This window comes from Paramisgurnus dabryanus, chromosome 5 (genome assembly GCF_030506205.2).
Source record: "Paramisgurnus dabryanus chromosome 5, PD_genome_1.1, whole genome shotgun sequence".
In the NCBI taxonomy this organism is placed as follows: domain Eukaryota; kingdom Metazoa; phylum Chordata; class Actinopteri; order Cypriniformes; family Cobitidae; genus Paramisgurnus; species Paramisgurnus dabryanus.
In genome coordinates, this window is record NC_133341.1 from 23,204,540 (window position 1) to 23,222,980 (window position 18,441).

The 18,441-nt window shown below is 37.9% G+C and overlaps 1 protein-coding gene across 1 annotated transcript in view; it reads left to right on the forward strand.

Annotated features, from left to right (window-relative positions):
* abca2 (ATP-binding cassette, sub-family A (ABC1), member 2) overlaps positions 1–18,441 on the forward strand; it is a 90,019-nt gene that overhangs the window by 57,785 nt on the left and 13,793 nt on the right. Inside the window, exons 12-32 of the mRNA XM_065250399.1 lie at positions 504–671; positions 2,729–2,825; positions 2,977–3,150; positions 4,151–4,253; positions 4,590–4,704; positions 6,886–7,076; positions 7,240–7,390; positions 7,534–7,738; positions 7,822–7,980; positions 8,119–8,299; positions 8,375–8,587; positions 8,670–8,866; positions 8,957–9,136; positions 11,076–11,251; positions 11,375–11,495; positions 13,390–13,671; positions 13,903–14,115; positions 15,879–15,981; positions 16,251–16,576; positions 16,904–17,117; positions 18,071–18,176. Of these exons, the coding sequence (XP_065106471.1) occupies positions 504–671; positions 2,729–2,825; positions 2,977–3,150; positions 4,151–4,253; positions 4,590–4,704; positions 6,886–7,076; positions 7,240–7,390; positions 7,534–7,738; positions 7,822–7,980; positions 8,119–8,299; positions 8,375–8,587; positions 8,670–8,866; positions 8,957–9,136; positions 11,076–11,251; positions 11,375–11,495; positions 13,390–13,671; positions 13,903–14,115; positions 15,879–15,981; positions 16,251–16,576; positions 16,904–17,117; positions 18,071–18,176 (3,675 nt within the window). The remainder of the gene's footprint in view (positions 1–503; positions 672–2,728; positions 2,826–2,976; positions 3,151–4,150; positions 4,254–4,589; positions 4,705–6,885; positions 7,077–7,239; positions 7,391–7,533; positions 7,739–7,821; positions 7,981–8,118; positions 8,300–8,374; positions 8,588–8,669; positions 8,867–8,956; positions 9,137–11,075; positions 11,252–11,374; positions 11,496–13,389; positions 13,672–13,902; positions 14,116–15,878; positions 15,982–16,250; positions 16,577–16,903; positions 17,118–18,070; positions 18,177–18,441) is intronic.

Sequence of the window (18,441 nt, forward strand, 5' to 3'; positions counted from 1 at the left end):
AGCCAGCAGCTGGCAGTTTTTTTCAGTGCTGAGCGCCGAGAATTGGAAAATATTCACCTTTGATGAAAAGCTCAGTTCATCGTCCAATCACAGTGGAGGAGGGGCCAGGCAAATATCACAACAACCAACCGGCGCATCGTACAACTACTGATAAATAAAGCAAAAGTATCACAGCAACCAAAGTGCTCAGCTGAAGAAAGCTGATCAGTCGGCTGAAATAAAGCTGTCCGCCGGGCGTTTTCAGCCGAATAAAAAAGCATTAGTGTGAATGCCCCGTAATATAGAACTAAATTAATGTTTTTCAATCCAATGTTACAGTACTTTCACAGAGCTGCTATGAATGGTCTCTTTTTCCCCTAAAATAAGAGTGTAAAAAATACAAAGATTGATTCCTGGACAGAAAATATTGATAAAGTATTGTGCTACAGTATATGATAATGCTTTAAAATAGGAAACTTGTTGTTCATAAGATTGATTCCTTGTGTGTTGTCTTTGTGCTGTAGTTTATTGCTGACCTGAAGCAGCACCATGAACTTTTAAACGGCTCAGACAGTGAGCTGTTGAACAGTCTGATGGAGGACAACTTCACCCTGCCAAACACAACCACACTACTAGAGCAGCTCCACACCATTGATAACGCAGCCTGTGGCTGGACACACTTCATGTCAAAGGTCAGAAGAGCTTCTGTAGCACATTTAGAGTTTGAAATCTTAAAGGTACCGTTCTTTCTGTGTTTTTGAAGCTTTGATGGTGTTAACAGTGCGCAATTCAACATGTGTTTATGTTTCATGTATAAAAAACGCTGTATTTTTCACCCAATTTACTTATATGTATAGCGCTGTTTTCACTGTCCTAAAAATGAGCTGATGTCTTCCTTGTTCTATGAAGTCCCTCCTTCACAAATACGTATCGAGTTCTGATTGTGTCGTTTGTTTAGTGTGTTGTGATTTGATAGCAGCTTAGCTTGCCGTTAGATTAGCTGGCGATTGACGTATTCTTGTGGGCGGAGTTTAGTAAAAAAAACTGTTCTACTGACGTCATTAAAGCAGGAAGTAGAGGGCTGTAGTCCAAACCGGCCGTTCGCTGTAGGCTTTGAAAGGCGAATTCTGTTAAAGAATATATATCGCCTGGCAGTGAACTTTGAGCTTTATCATTTTACAAGTATTATTTATGCTATAGCAACATTACACACTAACTAGGGTCTAAAAAATGGGATCAGGAAGAACGTGACCTTTAAAAATTAACATTTAGCAAGGGATAATATATAGGCAGATGGTTGTTTTCTCTTCGTGTCAGCTCCTGATCACATTATAGGGCTTATTTCTGCGATAACAATGGGCTGCCTTTACTTTATCCTGCTTATTACACTGCTATTTACCTCATAGTTGGAGGGTCTTGTGTACACTGAAGGGGCTTATTTCTTGATAACAACCGGCTGCCTGTACATTATCCGGCTTATTACACTGCTATTTACCTCATAAGTAAGGTAAAAAAAATTAAATATTGATATGAAATAAAGAATGCAGACCTTCCAAGAAGAAAACCTGTTTACTTTTGGTTAAGACTCTCAAATGTCATGAACACACAATTTTTTTAATCATTTGTGAAATATAATGTCATATATGTAATTTAAAGACATATTTATATTTAGTTTTGTGTAATATTAAATTGTACCTGTCAGAATGATTCGCAGCATCCGGGTTACCTCGTGTTCAACCTGATCTCACGAAATGTCCATGTTATAGTCACAGAATATTTTGCTCATTTATCCATGTCATTGTCACGGATCTACGCATTTTTCCATGTCAGTACCCCAGACTTTCTTTTCCGTGTCAGTTTCACGTATTGGTTACTCAATTGTTTTTCCTATTTTCTTACCATTTTCACGTGGGTTTGGGGTTAGAACGACTTTCTGTAACATAAAATGAATTCGAAGTCAAACCCAACTGTAACCCTAATGTCAGGCGATAATTGTTTAAAAATACAGAGAAAATAATATAAACCAATAGGTAAAGTGACTTCCTAATCCAAATCCCAAATCTAACCCCAAGCCCACGTGAAAATGGTTAAAAATAGGAAAAATTAGCATTCCCAAATCAAGCATTCTAATGAGCTGTGTAATAATAGACATTAATAAATTATTTTTTTAGTTAGTTTTACTGTTCATCAGTGTTGTGTTACTTTTAAAAGTAATGCATTACAATACTAAGTTACTCCCAAAAAAGTAACTAATTGTGTTACTTAGTTACTTTTCATGTAAAGTAATTCTAACGTTACTTTTAAGTTACTTTTGCGTTACTTTTTCTTACTTGGCTGAGGCTTGATCTCTTTCAGGCATTGCAGGCGTTTTTTATGATCGCAAAAATGTCAAGCCCTTGCCTGCCATCTCCGTTTCTGACTCAAATTGTTCCTACTCAGGCGCACAGAGTTCGTAATTCTACGTTAATATGTTCAGATTCAGTATAATTCAGTACATTATTTTATTTTTAAATTGAATTAATTAAAATGAAAAGTAATTTTTTCATTTCACTTTTTTTAAAAAGTAACTCAAATATTAATGTGTACATTACAAAGTAATGCGTTACTTTACTAGTTACTTCAGAAAAGTAATTTTATTACGTAATGCGCATTACTTGTAATGCGTTACCCCCAACACTGCTGTTTATAATAACAAAAAATAAATAAATGAATTAAAATTTTCACAAAACATATTTTCTGGATGCTGCAGGTCAGTGTGGATATTTTCAGAGGCTTTCCTGATGAAGAGAGCATCGTCAACTACACACTGAACCAGGCCTACCACGACAACGTTTCAGTCTTTGCAAGTCAGTAACCAGGCATTTACCAAAGAAAACATTTGTGTTTTTTCCTTTAGCTGATGCTTTTATTCAAGCTACCACATTTTCATGATTCATTTAACCCTTTTGTGCACTCTGTTAAATACGTCCATTAGTTTGATCTGTGTTCACTCTGCAGGTGTGATTTTCCAGACCAATAAAGATGGCACTCTGCCGCCTCACGTTTTGTATAAGATTCGACAAAACTCAAGTTTCACAGAGAAAACCAATGAAATCCGCCGGGCTTATTGGCGCCCTGGACCAAACACGGGTGGCAAATTCTATTTCCTTTATGGCTTTGTGTGGATCCAAGGTATGATCAGATACCAGAAATTTCCAAAGGGTCAGATATCTAAGTATACTGTTTTAACTGTGAGCCTTTTTTGGCAGTAAAATGTATATTTTAAGCCAGTAAATGATAGTCTGAACTTAAGCATTAGCTCTGCCATTTATGCTAAATTGTTTATGAAACAGCTGAGAAAGCAATAAATCATCAACTGAAGTTACATCTACAGATTTCTTAGTTGGCGTGGGTAATGAAGTAAATGTTTTATAAAAAAATGAAAGTTATTCTGGTAAACTCAGTACATGGTTATTTAAGGCCCAGTGCACCAATCAGGTGGAGATTAATTCATTGAGGAGCTCATATACATCATGATATATTTTTAGTGCAACTAGCATGCCCAAATTAAATATTGATTTAAACAATTTTAAGTGCTTTAACATAAGATGAATGATATATATTTCCCAAATTTTTCTGACTAGGGATTAAAAAAGTATTATCTCATCATAAATGAGACATCCATAAAACAAAGATATATTTACTTAAAAATGATACAAGAATGTATGCCTTGCTTTCAGATCTTACAGATTTTTGGGATGTTTTTGCTTTAAACAAGAAAGAGCTGTTTGACAATGGGGTGAGACAAATAATCTAATTCATAGGGAAAAACAAGATTATTTTTCTTACCGCATTGGGAAGCAGCTTTTTGTTTTAGGCATTAAAGATTTCTCTGAAAACAAAATGTAAATGCTTAAGTCATTTAGTTTCTCAACTGAACATCTTGTTTTAAAGAAGTTGGGATAATTTTGTTAGAAAACAAGACAAAGAACAGAGTAAGAATATGAGTTTTGCAGTGCAGTGTTCCTTCTAAAGTAAACATGTTATTTCAAGGTTTCAAAAATATTTGACTTGAAAGCAATTTTAAGAAATTTAAAGCTTAAACCTTTTTAGTGCTTTTAGATGTGTTTACTCTTGATGATGCATTAATATAACCTCAGTTTCAACATTTCCCTTTTTCGTCCTCCTCTAGATATGATGGAACGGGCAATCATCAACACGTTTGTGGGCCATGATGTTGTGGAGCCTGGAAACTATGTGCAGATGTTTCCCTATCCATGCTACACTAGAGACGAGTGAGCTTGGTTTATTCTCTACTACCACACTTTTTATCACCTATTATATATTTTTGATGTTCAGCACTGCATTACTTATTGCATTAGCAGTTCAGGTGTCAATTCTAGCGATGTTTAACTTGGTAAAGGTGTAGAGTATTAAAGCGATAGTTTGGGCAAAAATATTAATCTGTTATGAAGATGCGAAGAGCTAGGACATTTAAAACAAAAATCTGAATATGAGTTTGTATGAAAAGGGTGGACATATGTAGCTCGGATGGGTTGAGCGTGAGTAAATCATTGGGTGATTTTCATTTTTGGAGGAACTATCCCTTTAATTGATGTTTCCATCTACAGTTTCCTGTTTGTGATTGAGCACATGATGCCTCTGTGTATGGTCATTTCCTGGGTCTACTCAGTGGCCATGATGATCCAACACATTGTTGCAGAAAAGGAGCAAAGACTAAAAGAGGTGAGAGCCAGCAGAAGCATGGTAAACATTCCTTTAAAATGGAGGTCTTCAACTTTTTTTAGTCCAAGACCCCTGAATAGTAAGAGAGAACCAGGGACCAGAGGTCTTTACAGGTCCACTTAGATCTGAAAACCCGACCCAAGACCCAGAGCGGGTACGGGTCTAAAAGTTTCATCGGCCTCGGGTCATGTGTGCATCGAGTCCTTTATCAAACCCCCCTCTGTATGCCAAGAGAGCTTGCGACATCGTATGGCTGGCAGTAGGTACATTTTTGTTTAGCCAGACCTGTCAATCAATTTTAAATACACGCTGTAAGGGGTTATCTTGGTGTTGTCATAAGATAACAAATGAAAATAAATGGAGCAGCTGGCCAAATTGGTTGCGAGGCCACTAAGTTTTCTATCTGTCTGAGTGGTGCGTTTGGGGCTGCAGACTGCACACACGTCAGTGCCATTTACATTCAGGTCCAGCCAGGTCAAAAAAATGCCACTTGGTCTGACTCGGGTCTAATGTTGTCGGGTTTGTCTCGGGTTGGGTCTTTCTTTAAAAAAAAATTATTTATCAAGGTTGGGTTCAAGTAAAAAGTGATTCTGGTCATTTTGGGTCCGGTATATTTTTTTGGACCTGAAAAGACCCCCATACATGTGCTGTAAAAATGAGCACTTTAAAGCATGGTCCTTAAAGGGACACTTCACTTTTTTTAAAATAGGTTCATTTTCCAGCTCCCCTAGAGTTAAACAATTGATTTTTAGCATTTTGTAATCCATTCAGCTGATCTGGCGGTACCACTTTTAGCATAGCTTAGCATAATCCATTGAATTTGATTAGACCATTAGCATTGTGCTAAAAAATAACCAAAGTATTTTTTTCTATTTAAATCTTGACTCTTATGTAGTTACATCGTGTATCAAGACTGACGGAAAATTAAAAGTTGCAATTTTATGGGCCGATATGGCTAGGAACTATACTCTCATTCTGGCGTAATAATCAAGGACTTTGTTGGCGTAACATGGCTGCAGGCGCAATGATGTTATGCAGTGCCCGAAAATAGTCCCTTTGGTGACTTTTAATAGCAGGGGACTATTTTCGGGCACTGCGTAATATCATTGCGAAACTATTTGGTCATTTTTCATTGCAATGCTTATGGTCTAATCAGATTCAATTGATTATGCTAAGCTATGCTACAAGTGGTACCGCCAGACCCGGAGATCAGCTGAATGGATTCCAAAACGGTAAAAATCAAATGTTCAACAACAGAGAAGCTGGAAAATTAGCATTTTTTCAAAAAAAGTGGAGTGTCCCTTTAACTCTTTCACCGCCAGCGTTTTAAAAAAAAGTTGCAAGCCAGCGCCAGCGTTTTTCATGATTTTCACCAAAGTTTAATGCCTTCCAGAAAATGTTCTTCTTTAAATATATAAACATACGATATACCAAATGAAAGAACAGACCCTCTGCTTTCAAACAAAAAAAAATGTTTCATCCTACCTTTAGTGGTTCTTTTGCAATCAGCTTTTGAATATGGGTAGGTTTATGCAAAAACACCATATTTTGAGCAAAAAGCAGAGATAATTCAATTTTTGTGACGGACTTTTCATATAGATCTCATTCAGAGCGATCTTTAAAACAGACACGGACATGCAGCAGCTTGCCATAGGGCAATACTTCCGGTTTTAAAAAGTTGTGGAATAATAGCGGTATTGCGGAAAGACGGAAAATCTCGTCATTGGCGGGGAAGCGTTTTCTCTTAATTGACGAGATATCTCGTCAATGGCGGGGAAAGAGTTAATAGCATACATATAGTTCCATACAAATGTATTTGCATGTTTTATGATGTGACCATGTCTGTGTAATTTAAGTGGTTTTATAATCTATAAATAAGTTTAGGAGCATCAAAGTTTGATTTCATTCATTGATTTCAATCTTTGACATGGTCTTACTCAGTTAATATTAAAGATATCAAGGTTATGTTTTCACTGAATGTTCTTTATTTTATATAGGAAGATTATATGGAACAGTGAATTCCAAAAAAAACTTAAAATGGGATTTCACAGACTGTGTCACAAGTTATGAGAATTATGATATTTTTATGATTATGCAATTAATTTTTCATAAGTCTTGTAGGGGAATAAAAGTAATCCTGAATGCTTAATGCTTTGGTTAATCCTGAACGTTTTCATGCAGGTGATGAAGATGATGGGATTGAATAACGCAGTGCACTGGGTGGCCTGGTTCATCACCGGCTTCGTGCAGCTTTCGATCTCAGTGACCGCCCTCACTGCCATACTAAAATATGGCAAAGTTCTCCTCCACAGCGACCCTTTTATCATCTGGCTCTTCCTCACTATCTACGCCATCGCCACAATTATGTTTTGGTAATAGACTGTTCCTGATTTTTACACTTTCCTTGCCTGGCTGCCTGCGTAAAATATATGGATTATAATTTATTTTGTTAACATATTGAAACACTATAATTCTTATGCCAGCAATCTAACATCAGTTATGTAAAGTAATTGTTTTTTTTTATCTTTCTCAAAGTTTCCTGGTGTCAGTATTGTACTCTAAAGCAAAGCTGGCATCTGCATGTGGAGGAATAATCTACTTTTTGAGTTATGTGCCATACATGTATGTGGCCATCAGAGAAGAAGTGGCTCACGACAAGATCACTGCCTTTGAGAAATGTATAGCGGTATGAAGACCTCACATAGTGATTCAGTAAAGACCCCATGAAATAGTTTTACCAGTGCAGATGTATCTGCTTTATGTTACCTGTTAAATCCATAAGGTTGGACTGGATCCCAGTTTTACTTTTTCCTGTATTTGTGTCTGCAGTCTTTAATGTCTACAACAGCGTTTGGTCTGGGATCGAAGTACTTTGCCCTTTATGAAGTGGCCGGGGTGGGAATCCAGTGGCGTACTATCAACCAATCACCTGTCGAGGGCGATGACTTCAACCTCCTGCTGTCCGTGGTAATGCTTATCGTTGATACCATTGTGTACGGTGTGTTGACCTGGTACATAGAGGCTGTGCATCCAGGTAAGCTGATTTTCATTTTGTTTTCACCTCACAGCTAATAAAAAACATTTACATAATTAATATAATGCTATTTACTATTTCAGGGATGTACGGGCTGCCCCGTCCATGGTACTTTCCCTTGCAGAAATCCTATTGGTTGGGTAGTGGACGTATTGAGACATGGGATTGGCCGTGGGGTGGCGGCGCCAGGCTGAGTGTCATGGAGGAGGACCAGGCTTGTGCTATGGAGCACAGACGCTCAGGTGCTTTCAGTATCTATAGCTTGCTTATTTCATTTTATATTGTTTATTTATTTTTATAAGCCTCACTCTCTGTTTCATGTAGAAAACAATTATTGTCACGCAAAATGTTTCTAAACATTTGCATTGTTTGATCCTTAGAAGAAACTCGTGGAATTGAAGAAGAGCCAAGTCACTTACCACTGGTTGTGTGCATAGACAAACTAACCAAAGTCTATAAGACTGGTCGCAAACTAGCCCTAAACAAGCTAAGCCTAAACCTGCATGAGAACCAGGTTGTCTCCTTCTTGGGACACAATGGAGCCGGCAAGACCACCACTATGTAAGTACGAGGAGTGATTTTCGAATAAATGTTTCCTGCAGCGCATTTGTTCACTGTCCGGTGTATCTCTTATAGGTCAATTCTCACTGGACTATTTCCGCCCACCTCTGGCTCCGCAACCATATACGGTCATGACATTCGCACAGAGATGGAGCGCATCCGTCAGAATTTGGGCATGTGTCCCCAGCACAATGTTTTGTTTGACAAGCTGAGCGTGGAGGAACACCTGTGGTTCTACTCGCGTCTGAAGGGCATGGCTGAAGAAGACATCCGCAAGGAGATGGACAAGTAGGTTAATATGCACATTTTGCTAATACTCTTACCGATTTTCCCCATAACCAAGTTCACGTCTATGTGTCTGAATGCACAGGATGATAGAAGATCTTGAGTTGTCCAACAAGCGTCACAGTCAGGTTCAGACTCTGTCCGGGGGAATGAAGAGGAAGCTGTCTGTGGCAATTGCTTTTGTTGGCGGATCTCGGGCAGTGATTTTGGACGAACCCACGGCGGGAGTCGACCCATACGCACGTCGAGCAATTTGGGATCTTATCCTTAAGTATAAACAAGGTAACCCTAATCGCAATTTACTGATTGGTTCACACATTTCCAAATGCATAGACAGAATCACCTATAATATTCAAATTGGTGTGATCGCAGGTCGCACCATTCTGCTCTCCACTCATCACATGGATGAAGCTGATCTGTTGGGAGACCGTATTGCCATCATCTCACATGGCAAGCTCAAGTGCTGTGGTTCCCCATTGTTCCTCAAGAGCACATATGGAGATGGCTACAAGCTCACTCTTGTCAAAAAGCAAAGTGACTCACACCCTGCAGGTATAGCTACTGTATGTTGGGTTCGTAAAATGTTTATTAGGTGTCAACCCATGGGGGAAGTGTTTTATTGAGCCATGGTGTTCATGTAGGCACTGCGAGTTTGAATCTGGCTCAGTGTAATTTACTGATTCCATTGAAAAAGGCTTATTATTAAAGGAATAGCTCACTGTAAAGTAAAGATTTTATTTACTCACCCTCATGCCATCCCAGGTTTTTATGACTTCCTTTCCTTTCCTTGGGTGAACAGAATCGAAATGATATTACAAAATAACAGCCTGGTTCTTTTCTGTCGGTCTTAGTACACGATGTTACTACAGAAAAGTCAAGTTTTAAATAGGAAAAATATCAAAACTCTTAGGTCATTTTTAAGCGCGATGCTAATGGTCTAATCGGATTCTCAATGGATTATGCTAAGCTATGCTAAAAGTGGTACCGCCAGACCTGGACATCGTCTGAATGGATTCCAAAACTGTAAAAATCAAATGTTTAACTTTTGGAAAATGAGTGTCCCTTTAATTTTAATAAAAGTAGATTTTCATTTTAGATTCATTAAATTAATTAAATGAAAGTTAATGCATTTATAAAAAAAATTATACAGTGCTGTTTTGTATGCTTACAGTTGATAAATAAGCTAAAAAAATTCAGCATTTTGCCTTCAGAGTCCCCACTGGAGTCACTTGGATTACTTTAATGATGAATGTATGTGCTTTTTGGTGCTTAAAAATTTTGACCACTATTCAGTAGCATTACAAAGCTAGGCAGAGCCAGGATTGTTTTCAGTACAACTATGTTCAGCTGACAGGGTTCCCACCGGTCCTTGAAATCCTTGAAAGTTTGTGAATCTGGGGGGGAATTCAAGGCCCTGGGAAGTTTTTGAAAATATACATACATAGATACAGGTCATTGAAAGTGCTTGAATCTATTTTATTCAAGAAGTTGTCTGATCCATATTATTCGCTGTGTAGTGTAGGATAATATCATAAAAATTCTAGACTTTTTAAGCACACTTGCTAAACTTTCGCTTTAAATGCTTATATCTTCTGTATGCAAATGTGGATTCATACCAAAATGCTTTTCTGCATAGTTGTTTTGACACATGAAAACAGTTTGGGTTGCGTATGTAACTGTTGTTCCCTGAGAAGGGAACGAGATGCTGCATCTTCCTTGCCATACTTCCTGCGTCCCTGTAACGCTGTCTTTGGAAATATTTCAGATAGCGATATACTTCCTGGCTCCCGCATCACCCTGTCTTTGTCGTTTAGGCCCTCGAAAGGGAACTGTAACAATGTATCTTAAAAGATAACATGTAACCTTGCTCTCACTTGAAATGTGTCCCCCATTTAGTCCTTGAATTTGAGGGTATTGGATCTGGGAAGTCCTTTGTTTAGAAGGTCCTTGAATTTGCAGTTAACTAAAGTGTGGGAACCCTAAGCTGAAGAAAGGAAGTCATACTGTATTTTCTTTTCCTTTTCTATTCCTTAAACAACTATTGTTGACTTGTATTCCAGTAAAATTTCCATTCTTAAAATAAATAAAAGAAATCTGCATGACAGGCATAGTTGCATAACATTTTTATGTAGAGAGAAAATATATCATGAATAATTTTTTATTTTTCAAAACCTCCCTGGCAAATTTATTTGCTTTCGGAATTTAAACATGAGACGAATGTTTACGCTCATAACCTAAAATAAATAAAACAAGTTGCGACTGAGGTTAGAAAAAATAAACCTAATTCGGTAGATTTATTAACTTACAGTTTTGTTTCTCAAGTAAGTTAAGCTTTTTCTGTTACCAACTATTTGTTTTCTGCCTCTGTGTTTTTTGTGCCATGGTATTTTATTGCAATTTTTTATTAAAGTCATCTTCTAACCTGTCTACTTCTTTTCACCATCACGATTCATCTTCCATGACTCAGTATCATGTTTCTGTCTGTTCTCAGATCAGTCAAGCCAGTCTCCATCCGCTTCCATATCTCCGTGTTCAGAGAGCAGAGTTACACAGTTCATCCGTCAGTACGTGGCCTCCTGTCTGCTGGTGTCTGACTCCAACACTGAGCTCTCTTATGTCCTGCCGTCAGAGGCTGTAAAGAAAGGCTGTTTCGAGAGGCTGTTTCAGGTATTTTTGAGCTTTTGGAAGGGTTACAACCTGGAAACAATAAACCGTTGGATTCTGTATGACAAGCATTTTGTAAGAGTGATTTATACAGATGGTTCCTAAATGTTTGATGTCTTTCCTCAGGGTCTGGAGAAAAGTTTGGACAGTCTGGCTTTGACCAGCTTCGGTGTGATGGACACCACATTAGAAGAGGTCTTTCTGAAGGTATCAGAGGAGGATCTGTCACTGGAGAACAGCGATGCAGGTTAGCGAGGGTCAGACAGAACATCAGTGAAGAGGGGCTGAGCGATATGTAGCATGTAATAGTAAAAATGAGGGATACACCAAAATTTTGGCTGCTGAAAATTGTCATTTACATAATTGGTATTTAAAAATCCTACATTTAATAAAAACTGTTTAGATTTTTTTTAAGCAATTATTGTCTGATTCACAAATTTTACATTTCCTTTGGTGTGTAATTGTGTATTAGTACATGTTTACGATATGCAAAAGGTACATCGTCTCCAATAAAATAAGAGATGTAAATCTCTTTTCTTGAACTACAACAAACACATGGATTGTAGGCAACAGTTTACTTCTTTGAATTGGTGATTTAGACAAGACCGACATTATCATAACTATTCCCGCTTCGGACTCCACCTGTAAATTAACTCCTGTTATCATTGCATTGTGACTGAATGTTTCAAACATGATTAGGAGTGTCACATTTCCGGCTGACATCAGTGATATTCAGGCCAATCAAAACGTACAGATAAGCTGGCCAATCAGGGACCCAAAGCTTTTCAAATCGATCAGTTTTGTATAGGGATGCTCATATCAGTTAATTTTCAAGACCGACAACCATAGCTTCTAAACCGAACATTAACCGTTAACTTATAAGATTTTAATATGAAATTGTCATTGAGTAAATACAGTTGACGGTTGTCTGTGAACTAGTAAAAACAAAACATTTCATTTGAACGTGCAGCGGCGACAGATCAACAACAGAACCAGGATTCATACATTATCATACATATCGCGCAACATTACCTTATCAAAGAGCACGCGATCAGGATTAATATCCAAAGAGGGCAGATTGTCTCTTTTTCATCTACCACAGTGGTCATTTCTAAAGCAGGACGCTTTTCAGAAAGTTTTGGTTTTGCGTCGTCTTTCTCCGTTTGTGCAAAAAGAGAGATGTTTATGGTTAGGGTCAGAGGCCATCAGCGAACGTCTGTCCGGATGCGTCCCCGTTCAGCTTCCAAACACGCATACAAATGATTTCTCATACAAATTATTACTTTATCAGACCGTCAGGGCAGAAATCATTTGTGTCATTTACAGGACATTCACAAATTAAAGATAGAAAAGTGGCGAAATGTCTGTCGGCTCATGAAGACACGCACCATGTATTAAAAAATATTTTTTTATTTTAACTGATAATGTTAATCGGTCATAAATTCTTACCTTTGGTTAACGGTTAAACGGTCAATGTGAACATCCCTAGTTTTGTACAAAATCAGTGCATTTCAGGAAGAGAGGGAAATCTGGAGCTATAAAAATGTAGGGTATTTGGAAAATAGTGTATTTTTTTCCATAAACCAAGCATACACATTGTTTTTTACCAAAAACACAAATTAACGTTGTTTATTAGCAATGCACTTTAAAGTACAAAGTTTTAGTTCCAGCCAAGACCCTCCTGAATTTTTTGTTCAGTTTTGGATTTTTCATTTCTGTTCATCACAAATGTGTCAACCTTTAAAATATTTTGCATTGATTGTCATTGCATTGATTATACCATAGTATTTCTGTGATTTATTTTCAAACAAAATCACCAACCAAACAAACAAAAAAACAATCCCATAATTGCCATTTATTTGTTGATAATAAAACACATCCTGCCTTCCTACCTTCTGGTAATGTGTCGAGGTATCTTAAACATTATTAAATAAAATAATGTATCTTTCATTGTATTCACTCGATCTCGATAAGTGAAAAATAGGAAATACATTTTTGTAATAATAATTTAAATAACATAAAATAAATTGTTTTAAACAAAAATTAATATATTGTGATATATACCATTACTGTGATATTATATTAAGCACACTGTAGCACCGCCTAACTATATCTATTCATCTTTCTTTTATTTCTATTAGATTTGAAGAGCTCTCCTGGTGGAGCATCAGCAGGGAAACCCTCTAATCTGCTTGGAGGGCAGCCGTGTGATGGGGCTCCAGCTGGGGCCGTGATCCGACCAGAGGTGGAGCTCAGTAACCTGATGATATGTTCCAGACTGAGCCCGAGTCAGGCGTCACTGCAGTCCGGCTCTTCTCTGGGCTCAATAAGAGGGGATGAAGGTGGACTCTATGCTGACTTCTATGGAGACTACTGCCCACTGTTTGACAATAGCCAGGATCCTGACTCAGCCAGTCTGAAAGGTAATAGATTTAAGGATACTGATGAAGTTAATTTAGTCAAACTGTAAAAAAAAACTCTTTAAACAGCCTCTTTGTAAAAAAGATTTTGTTTGTTTACCTCTTCTGGACACTTAAAGCCCAAGCACAGTCTGTCTGAGACAAAACACATCTTTGAAGGGCCTGCAGGTGGAAGATAAAGTGCTTACCTACCGCTGAGAGCAATATAGACCTTCCATGTCTCTGTGTTTGTAGATGAAGAGCGCACCGCTGAGCCGGTCGTACTGGAGGGTCAGGGCAGCTTAAAGCTCGAGGGCTGGTGGCTCAAACTTCGGCAGTTTCACGGCCTGATAGTAAAGAGGTTTCACTGCGCCAAGAGGAACACCAAGGGCATTTTCTCTCAGATCCTGTTGCCTGCCTTTTTCATTTGTGTGGCCATGACTGTAGCCCTGTCTGTGCCTGAGATTGGTAAGCAGAACAGAGAACCACTTGTGTGTTTGTGTGCTGCCATTTTTTTTAGAGAAAGCAGAAAATCTTATTGCATCATGGTATGTGTCATTTTATTTTGCAGGGACTGTAAATCTCATGATGTTGTTATTTTTGCTGAAAATGCATATAGAAATAGATGGTTTATATATTAAATAACCATGCTTTTGTTTGGAAACATATTTGCGTGACTGATCTTATATTATATATTGACTGAAAACAAAAGACTCAAAACAGTGAAACTAATATTGTGTTTGAAATATGATATGTCAATATTTAAGTTACCGCTGAAGCCATTAAACTAGCCAATATACATATTCATATATTTCAAAGTATATCTGCAATATATACTACATGTCAGTGTTTCTCAACCCTGGTCCTCAAGTAGGGTGACCATACGTGCCATTCTTCCCGGAAGCATCCCGTCCAGGATTTTGTGTTTGTCTTTCGGAAGTCGTATTTGTCGACCGCATATGTCATAGAGGATTATTATTATTATTACAGAAAAGCAACCGTTACATTTTAAGGTAAGAATGAAACTACGATTGTATATCTTATGTTTTTAACTGAATGGCGTATGCGGTCAACAAATACGACTTCCGGAAGACGCACCGAAATCCTGGACGGGATGCGTCCGGGAAGAATGGCACGTATGGTCACCCTACCTCAAGGACCCCCTTCCAGAATGTTTTAGATGTCCCTTTAATTAACACACCTGATTTAAATTATTAGCTTGTTAGGGAGACATTCTGGAAGGAGTCTGATGAGTTAGTTCAGGTGTTTTAAATTAGGAGATATCTAAAACTTTCTGGAAGGGGGTCCTTGAGGACCAGGGTTGAGAAACACTGCTATATGTGACCCCTGACCACAAAACCTACATAAGGCCAGGGCAAAATATTTTTAATTGAGATTTATACATCACCTAAAAGCTGAATAAATAAGCAATTCCATTGACTTATGGTTTGTTAGGATAGGACAATATTTGAGAAACAACAATTTTAAAATGTGAAATCTGAGGATGCAAAAAACATAAATATTGAGAAAATCGCCTAAATAAAGTCCTTAGCAATACATAAATATTACTAATGATAAATAGAGGTTTTATATATTAACAGTAGACAATTTACAAAAAAATACTAAATATCTTTATGGAACATGAACTTTACTTCGCCCCCAGCGTTTAAAAAAAAGTTGCCAGCCAGCGATTGCATTTTTCAAGATTTTCACAAAAGTTTAATGTCTTCCAGAAAATGTTCTTCTTCAAATATATAAACATACAATATATCAAATGAAAGAACAGACCCTCTGCTTTCAAACAAAAAAGTGTTTCATCCTACCTTCATTAGTTCTCTTTTTATCACCTCTCAAATATGGGTAGGTTTCTTCAACGGCAAAGGACTTTTGTTAGAGATCAGATTCAGAGCGATCATCAAAACATACACGGACATTTAGTTGTTTTCCCTAGGGCGTTACCTCCAGGTTTTATAAATTGCGGTTAATCTCGGTATAAATGTTGGATAATAGTGGTATTGCGGAAAGCCTGAAATACTTGTCATTGGCAGGGAAGCGGTTTCTCTTAATTGACGAGATAATTCGTCAATGGTGGCGAAAGAGTTAATATTCTAGTGATTTCTGGCATAAAAAATCTATAATTTCGATCCATACAATGTATTGTTTGCTATTGCTACAAATATACCTGTGCGATTTATGATCCAGGGTCACAAATGGTCTTTTTGAATCTGCAGGTGACCTTCCCCCCCTTATTCTGTCTCCATCTCAATATCACAACTACACACAACCTCGTGGAAACTTCATCCCTTATGCCAATGAAGACAGACTTCAGTACAGGTCAGACAAATGCTAAATGTACAGAAATCTAGAAAGAGAAATAAAAAAAGCTTCATTTACTGGTTGATTTTAATTTAAGCTGGTAGAAAGTCATATAAGAGGTTTCTGTAAGGATGCCAGCATTAACAGCTCCTAAAGCTTCTGTCACACTTTTTTACATGTAAATATTTTCAGGTGCCACCATAAAATTGAAGAGAATGTTATGTGGTGGGTTTAGTGGGGTTAAAAGTATAATCTCTCTTGCTCTCAACCTTTCTCTGCTTTTCTAGGAGTAAAATTTCTCCAGATGCCAGTCCACAGAGGATAGTTAACACCCTACGCCTGCCCTCCGGAGTGGGCGCCACTTGCGTTCTGAAAACCCCCTTTAACAGCACTCTGGACCAACTGGCCCAAACATTGAACCCATACGCCAACAACTCCAAAACCCTGGCAGCCCGTTATTTTGACTCCATGTGCCTGGACTCATTCACTCAGGGTGTGCCTTTATCTAATTTTGTGCCCCCTCCTCCCTCGCCTGCCCCTTCAGATGACCCAGATGCACATTTTGAGGATGGCCTTTGGAACTACACTGCTGCTCCGCCCACTACTGTCAGAGGTCAGAGTTGGTGCCATTTGATCGAAGCTTATCACATTGTATGTTTAAAGTAGAGGAAGTCGAAATTTGAAATTGTGATAACCCAGTTAAGTCTTTATTTTAGTGATTTACTTTTTTGCATCAATATCTTGAATATTGACTGAATAAAATCAGTAAGTGAAATCAAACTTTAATACCTGGATGTCACAGACAGAGTCACAATTAATGACTTTTCTCTAAAGTGAATCTATACATTTTTTGAGCATCAGTTTTAGATTATGGTCTTTTTCTATATCAGTCTTTCCACTTGTTTTATAAGGCGCACCTCACCCTGTTGTTTTCCTACAGAGATGGCAACCTCTCCCCCCACGCTGCCTTTGACTATCCGGGAGCCAGTCCGCTGCATCTGCTCAATGCAGGGCACGGGCTTCTCCTGCCCCAGTGGAGTCGGAGGCCGACCCCCTCTTATGAAAGTGGTAACTGGAGACATCCTAGTGGACATCACTGGACGCAATGTGTCTGAATATCTTCTCTACACCTCTGATCGTCTCAGACTGCATAGGTAATCTTCAGGAAGGGGTCATTTTTCTGAAATGTGCTGCCGAAATTGTTAAAATTGAACTAAAACAATCTTTCAATCTTTTAACGTGTAGTATTGGTGTTCTTTTGATGTTAAAAATGTAAAGGCACTAATGTGTACATGTAGCTCAATTGACAGAGCATTGTGTTAGCGACAAAGGTCATGGGTTTGATCCCTATGGAACACACATACTGATTAACCCTCAATTGGTCCTTGGGGTCTATATGACCCTAAATGACATTTCATTAGTTAAAAAAATTTTCTCTTCATCTCAGAATTAAAAAATTGTGTGACTTTCAATTTTGGGGTCATATAGATCCCAACGGCCAGTAGTGTAAACAGAAAACGATGACCATTTGAGGGTTAAAGTAATGTATACCTTGAGTGCACTGTAAAAAAGCAACTGTCAGATGCATAAATATAAAAAATATAAATGAGATAAACAGTACATGGCATCTTTCTTATATTACATTTATGCATTTGGCAGGTTTGATAAAAGTTGGATACTGATTTTTATCAGTACTGTATGTGTTTCTTGCGTTTGAATTTTTGACCTTTTGCACTGCTAACGCTATGCTCTACCACTGAGCTATTACGTTTTCACAATAAATCTCATCTATTCTCAAAATTAAAAGTTGTTTAAAAATTTCCTTTTTACTTTAAAGGGATAGTTCACCCAAAAAAAGAAACTTCTGTCATCATGTACTCATGTTCATGTTTTTCTAAACCTGTATGAGTTTCTTTATTCTGCTGAACACAATTGACTTCCATAGTTGGAAAAATAAACACCATGGAAGTCAATGGGTGCCATCAACTGTGTGCTTACCAGGTTTAGAACAACATGAGGCAAAAGGTACATGATGACAAAAATGTATTTTTTGGGTGAACTATCCCTTTAAGTCTGATAAACGATATGATTCATGCTTCTCCTATAGATATGGAGGCTTCACCGTTGGAAACATTCAGAAATCTATTCCAGCATCTTTTGGCAGAAAAACCCCACCTATGGTGCGCAAAATAGCAGTAAGGCGATCCTCACAGGTAGTTTTCCCCTTTTTTATAGCTGATACATGGGTGATTCTCACGAAAACTTGGTTTTAAAGGTGACATAGAATGGTTGCGCGAGGTATTTATCCTTGTTCTGTGATGTGACATGTAGACAAAAACGTTTTTGTTTGGGTCTGTAATACCTTAGAAGCTTCCTAAAAACCTCTCTCAGATAGCTCTATTAGGGTGGGGGATTGTAAACAAGTGGTTTTGCACCTATTTGGCTCCCCCTACTGGCTTAACTTGCAATCTCATTACT